The 6,744-nt window shown below is 38.4% G+C and overlaps 1 protein-coding gene across 4 annotated transcripts in view; it reads right to left on the bottom strand.

Annotated features, from left to right (window-relative positions):
- Nucleotides 1-2,280: 2,280 nt before the first annotated feature.
- Nucleotides 2,281-6,744, bottom strand: part of NCOA3 (nuclear receptor coactivator 3) — a 172,766-nt gene continuing 168,302 nt past the window's right edge. For all 4 annotated transcript variants that reach the window (XM_019509880.1, XM_019509882.1, XM_019509878.1 and 1 more), the window contains one exon: nucleotides 2,281-5,606. In XM_019509880.1, the coding sequence (XP_019365425.1) occupies nucleotides 5,595-5,606 (12 nt within the window). In that variant the 3' untranslated portion in view covers nucleotides 2,281-5,594. The remainder of the gene's footprint in view (nucleotides 5,607-6,744) is intronic.

The following is a 6,744-nucleotide window of genomic DNA, read 5'->3' as shown; positions in this document are numbered from 1 at the left end:
CTCGGGCCCGCTGCCGCTTGCCCTCTCGGGGAGGGGAAGCGGGGTGGCCCGAGCCCCCCCGAACGCCTTCGTCCCCCTAAGGTCAGACACGATGCCCCGGAGCGCCCTGCCACCAGATCTGCTCCAATCTGGGTGCACATGCCCACCCCCATGCCCTGCCACTGCTCACCCAGCAGAGGCGAAGCTGTGGCTTGTCCAGGAGATGCCGGAAGATTGGGCAAGTGGAGGGAGGGCATAGCCCCCGCTCCCAGCACCTTCCGCTGCCCATCCAGAGTGCAGCCCAGCCCAGCAGATCCAGGGGCACATGCCTACTCCCATGCCCTCAGACTGGCAGCGTGCAGTGGCGGAAGCCCCCCTCCCTCAGTCCTGTGCCACCCCTGCCCCAGCTTGGCAGCCCCAGCCCCTCCCTTGCTGTGGGGGTGTCGATATGCTGTTTCCCCCATTCCCCTTCCCTCCCCCCTCTCCCACAACAGACTTACCAGCTGGAAGCAGCTGTGTCTAGTGTCCCTTGGAGTGCTGCCCGTTTAGTCTATGGTTGAATCTCTGACTCTGTGCCAAAATTTCTGATTTGGAGGCTTTCAATTAGATTCAGAGTTTTTAATGGGTCTCCCGATTCAACTCAGAGATTTGGATGACGAATCTCCTCCGAAAAGAATCTGCTACTGAAGCTCTGCACAGCCCTATTGTAGACTTTCAGAAGGAAAAAAGGGTCAAGAGATACCTTTAGCAATTATTTTGAGAGCTGTGCTTATATTTCAGGAAGTGAAGATTTAAAATGGACAACTCTACCAACTGTGGCCTTGACTACAAAACAGCAAGTGACAGATTTTTCCAAAATATTTGTGGATCTGGATCTGCAAACATACAAAATTAGCTAACTTTTTATTACCACCCTTTTCCCTTTCGTACTTTAAAACATTTTAAAAGAAAAACAATGAGCTGGGGACACAGACCTTTGGCACCATTCTCTCCCCCTCCTTCCAATAGTCTTGAATGTGGAATCAAAGAAAACTAATCTTAAAAGTGGCACTGTGATCTTTTGCTGTAGGTTTCAAGTAAAACTAGGAAAAGTAACTTTGTTTTAAACTAGTGTTTAGGTACATCTACACGTGACACCTTTATGAGCATTAGCCTAAATTAATGCACGTTAACGGTGCACATCTACATGTGCATGCCCTTAATGCACATTAAAAATGGAGAATGTAGGCACAAATAGTTAAAATGCATTAATGCTGTGTTTGTGGAGCAGCCTGGAACTAACTTTAGTCTTAAGTCAGTCCACACACAGCATTAATGCGCTTTAACATCTGCACGTGTAGACGCCTGCCTAAACCCACTTAATGCACATTAAGCTAATACACATTAAATTTAGGCATGCTTAAATGCATGTGTAGACACATCCAGTGTCATGAAATCAGATTTAATGTACCATCCCAAACTGTCCTGTAAAGTTTTACATTTCAGACACAATCTGACAATGGGTTGGAAATGCAATCCCACTCGTTACAACTTCAGTGGGCTCAATAGGGAAAAAAGTATCTGGCAGCAGAAATGTATCTTTTTGTGCTTTCCACCTCTGAAAAGATTGTGTATTCATATAAGAATCCTTAAGAACTAGGCGTACATAAAATATTTTTACGTACTTTTGTTCTGCCTGCAGGCTTTGGAGGGTTGGGAAAGGCAGAATCCTGCCAAGCCATACTTACAAACGCTGCTCCATAATCAGATAGAATTCTCCAAATATTACTACAGCAACTCCTACTCTCAACATACATCCAAAACATTCAGCTGTTACCATGAATCCTTATGAGGTCAGACTATGCCTCCCTCTTTTGTCCTGTTCCACAAAATATTCATTATGCCAAGACACTCCTGTCCCAAAAGATAAGTTACATCTAAGCAAGTATATTCCCTTCTCTCTTCCTCCTTTGAGGGGACCAGTCTGCATAAAAGCACTACCTTCAAAAGCTCACTAGGCCATTATTCATTCTATTCATTGTATAAGCAACTTCCCATTTGCTGGAACTTCACACCCTGGCTAATCCTCTCAAGTCACTGTTGATACTACTTGTTTTGTGCCGTCTCAGGAAACCAAAAATTCAGTGCCCAGGTCCATCCTCTCACAAGTATGATATTACCATATTTTGTTTCAGGACCGGATATAATTTTGTTTGGGGGAGAACTGCTATGTTGTTAGTCTTTATAGGATATAAATAGCATCCATCCATGAACATCCATAAGGTATTAAACAGTTAAATGTAGGAAGTCACCAATTTCTGGTTTTAAATAGAAACCTTTATTTACATTATTATTAACATTGAAACAAATATCAGAAGAGCAGTAATACCTTACAACCAACCCTTTTATAAATCAGCCCACCTGTTTTTTGCAATGTAAAGATGCAGATAATTTCTAGCAATACTTAATGTAAACTAAATTTAAATGCAATTCTCAATACTGTATGCCTTTGCCTGAGAATTTTTTTAAAAAAATATTGCTCTCAGAATTACATGATTTCATAAATGCTGTATCATTCTGACAATCTGCATTTAAATCCAAAATAAAATGTGCGTGCTAATTGGTAAAACATTCAAATAGTTTTTTCTTATAACTGAACAAATACTCTTGATTTTTTTTAAACCAGAAAATTAGAATAAGACTGGATAAAAGCAATTAAGTTTATGAATTTTATAAAACATCATTGATATAATCAAAAGGAAAAAACTGATAGGCATGTAGCAAGACTTTCTGCTATGCAGCGTGAGCAGGAGATGGTTGTAGTATCAAACTGGTCTCTTATTGTTGAAAATAAGTTATACAGCTTTTCTTTAAACATTCAGAAAACTATGTTGTAGAAGAAAACAGTTGGAGACACCAAACTCAAACATATTGTATGGATCATTTTGTTTATGGCTGTAAATACACTTTTCAATCTAGATGTCTTATTTAGAATCAGTGTTGCTATGAAAGGTCTCAATAATGCTAATTCAAAAGTTTAAAAAGGCTTTATTTTTTATCAAGTTTGAACTAAAACAAAATCTTTGGATTCAGCAAAAAGTAGATATTGGAAAAATTCAACATTCTAAAAGTGGATGAGGAAACGAGGCTCCTTGCAACATCTGTCAGGTACCACGTTTTAGAAGTATAAATAGAATCACTCAAAAAAAGTTAAAAGGGGCACAATGTATACAGTATCACATATCTTAAAGATGTTACCTAGTCAACGCACTCAGGGTTTGCAGTTTCCATCAATATAATGACAAATGAAAAAAAGGTAAAGATTGTTCTATTCTGACTTCATTAAAAAAGCAAAAGAATAATTGCCTTTCAACTCCAGTGGGTTGCACTGACTCTACCAGTAAGCAAAAAAACAAATAAAGGAGGATGGAGGGAAGGATGGCACGGAGGGAACAATTCCTAAGGCCTTTAAATATCATGCGTTACAACACAGGTGACCCAGACTAAGGGCTTGAAACAACTTAAATTTTCTCCAAATGTATATTCTTCAGTGCCAGTTGCAGAGACTGGATTCCATAAGGAGTAGATTCTTATATTCTACATGACCTGTGGAAGCTACAGGACTGTAGCTGCATCTTCGGGATGAAAGTTAGCTGAATTTTTGCACTGAAAATTATTTCCATTAAAATGGAAGATCATGGAAGTTCATTCAAGTTTCTGCAAAACAAAACATGACTTCAACTTACAGTACCAAGGAAGAAAGAGTCAAAAACACTGATTTTCATTCACTCAGGAGAAGTTCAGGTTTTTTTCCTTTACACAGTGAACAGTAGAACATAAAGCACCATGTCTTAAAAATGTCTGGTTCACCTCCCTAAGGAAGTTACCAGGTTGAATCATTGTTGTATCTGTTTAAACTGGAAAAACTGCAGTAGGACCTCTGCTTTTATAGAATCAAAAACCAAAAAACCTGCCAACAAATCGGATGAAGAGACTTGTAACCAAACGCTTGTGAATACTGATATTTGTTTATAAAATACATTCATTACTAACAGAAAAAAATCAATGAGGTGCAGACATTATTTAAAAATGTGGCTTAATATCTTTCTCAAAGACTTTCTGGATGTCATGTAACAACTAAAATATATTTTTGCCATAAAATGGGATGGTGGAAAAATAATATTCTTCACAACAGACCAATTTCTTTAGAAGAACATTTAGGGTTCCAATTAACAAAATAGCCTACAGTACAGATTTATTAACTAAAAAGGCAACATTACACACGCATATGCACGCACACATGCGCGCACACAAACTGTTGTGACAAGTCATGACAATTTAAAATCCAGAGAGTTGTTTTGTCCAATCGCCCTATGTAAAAAAGAAATGTAACGAAGTGCTCACTTAAAAGTGAAGAAAGCGTTAACCAACTGCTTAACCCTAAGCAAAGGATCTTTTTTAAAAGCTATATGTTAAGGATGTAAAATAAATGAAGCATCAAGGACCAAAGAAGGAAAATATTTGAGCTAGTCACCCCCTCCAGGTCATTAAATTAAAAAAAAAAAAAGTTAGAAGGTCTTCTAATTGGACCTCAACTAAGCCGAGTTTACAGAAATCAACTTTGTTAAATATTTAGCTTCACAAACTCTGCAAAAATGAGTTAGTGACCTACAAAAGTCATACATATAATACAATATCTTAAAGATCATATTTACAAAATTTATTCACAAAAAAAGACTGCAAAATTCTGATTCAGACTGCAGTGCCTTGCCTTGAGTTTTCTGAAGTTCGTTTTTAAAAAGATGAAAGATTATTGCTCTAATTTCCGTAAACATTAATTTTGCAGTCTTTTCGATTAACAATTCTTAAAAGATTGCGTTTAAGAACAAGAGCACACCCTAACCTCGTATTTATTAAATCCATATCAAAGATATTGCATTAATCCATTACATAGCCTTTTATAAAGTGCACTCAACTGCACATCAATATGTAAATATTAGTCGCAATTGTGTTTAAATAATTTTAATTTATTTTCTGTAACCCCTTATCAACAGGAAAGATTTTGGAACATTATGGGCCAATTCATTTTGTATTGCCACTTTGCTTGGGGAAATCCTGACTCCTGGGGGTAAAGAGGTTAAAAGCAGCATTTATATTCAGGAATTAATACAAGAGTCAAGGCTAGGAACTACATTCTCTGTCAGATATTCTTACTAGAGAAATCAGAATTCTTACGCACCATGACCTTCACCAGGCACTTTGGTCTGCCTGTAGTTAAAGGGCTTTGGATAGCTACAGTAAATAGAAGTGGTATAAGAAGGAGTCTACCCCATCATATTTACTAAAATGCCATGTCCAAATTCACATTTCTAGAGGCAGAGTGCCAAAAATATTTATTTATGACCATTGTTTTATACACCACCATATACAGTAATACAGAGACTCTGCTACTACTAAAAAAGGGTTTTTGCGTAAAGTCACTTCGGACATCTTGGTGATCAGCTGGAAAAAAAAAAAAATCAGTTATTTTCATAAGGCCAGTACTAGTTGCCATGAGGAATGCGTTGCTTTTCTTTATGATACTAGTGCATTGTTAAATGTCGCGCATTCTCATTCGGAGATTGTGGTTTTAGATGTCAACAGTATTTCTGTGAGAAAAAAAAAAACAGAACAAATATCAGGAAAACGGTTGCTGAAAAATCCCCACGCAGCGCGTTCTGAACATGAAAGAATGCAAGGCAGTCAGTCTGTACCGGAGAAGAATCTCCTTCGCTGGCTTCTCTCACAAATATCAGCACTGCTACTGGACAGAGCTTTCATCTTCAAAATGCTTTACAAGCATGAACAGCTAAACTCTGATAAGACAGTGACCATTTTTACATAATCATATATGGAATTCTGCACTCTTGAAAATTAATTCCAGTGAGAAATCTGTCAACTTTGTTCAGTGGTATCTTCACTCCTACACTGATGCATTATAGCTACGTAGAATTAGAACTGCAGCTACACAGGGCTGGAAGAGACCTCAACAGGTTATTGGGCCTCACCCCCAAGTCTTGAGGCAGGGACGTAACCCATCCCTGACAGATGCGTCTGTAAACTGTCCTCCAGTAACTGGATTCAATAGTAACCTGTGCCAATACTTTTCTATCCTTACAGAATTTCTTCTTCTATCGTTTCATCTAAAATATCTCCTGCCGTAAATTAAGCTCATTTCTTTTTATTCCATCCTTGCTGGACATGGAAAACAATTAATTGCTAGCCCCTTTATAATAATTTTTTAGATGCAATCACTCTTCTCTATCCCAACCAAAGTCTAATTCTTTCTTCATGGGCCAGGTTTTGAAAACCTTATTTTTGTTGTTCTCCTCTTGGCTTTCCACAATTTATCTGTGTCCTCCTTAAAGCGTGGTACCCACGACTAAATACTACTCCAGCTGAGACCTCACCAATGAGGAATACAGTGGAATAGCTACCTCCTGCATCTTGTGCATCAACAGGAGTGTCTTCTATCCCAGAAAGTCATTCCATTTTCCAAATACATCGTACTGCTGACTTAATTCAGCGTATGCTTCCCTGCAATCCTCAGGTCCTTTGCAGCAGTAACGTTGCCCTCCTAGACAGCTTTTGTTTTTTATTTGTGGATTGATTTCTCCTTAATTTCTATATATTGCAGCCTTCTACTGAATTTGTGACCATCTAATTTTTTTTAGATCACTTTGAAATCTAATCCTCTCCTCCAAAATGCCTGCAGTCCCTCCCAGCTGTGCATCATCCACAAATCTG

Source organism: Gavialis gangeticus, unplaced genomic scaffold (genome assembly GCF_001723915.1).
Source record: "Gavialis gangeticus isolate Ggan-Ray unplaced genomic scaffold, GavGan_comp1, whole genome shotgun sequence".
Classification (NCBI taxonomy): Eukaryota; Metazoa; Chordata; order Crocodylia; family Gavialidae; genus Gavialis; species Gavialis gangeticus.
Note: the sequence above shows the minus strand (reverse complement) of the source record. Positions and strands in the feature narration are given on the sequence as shown.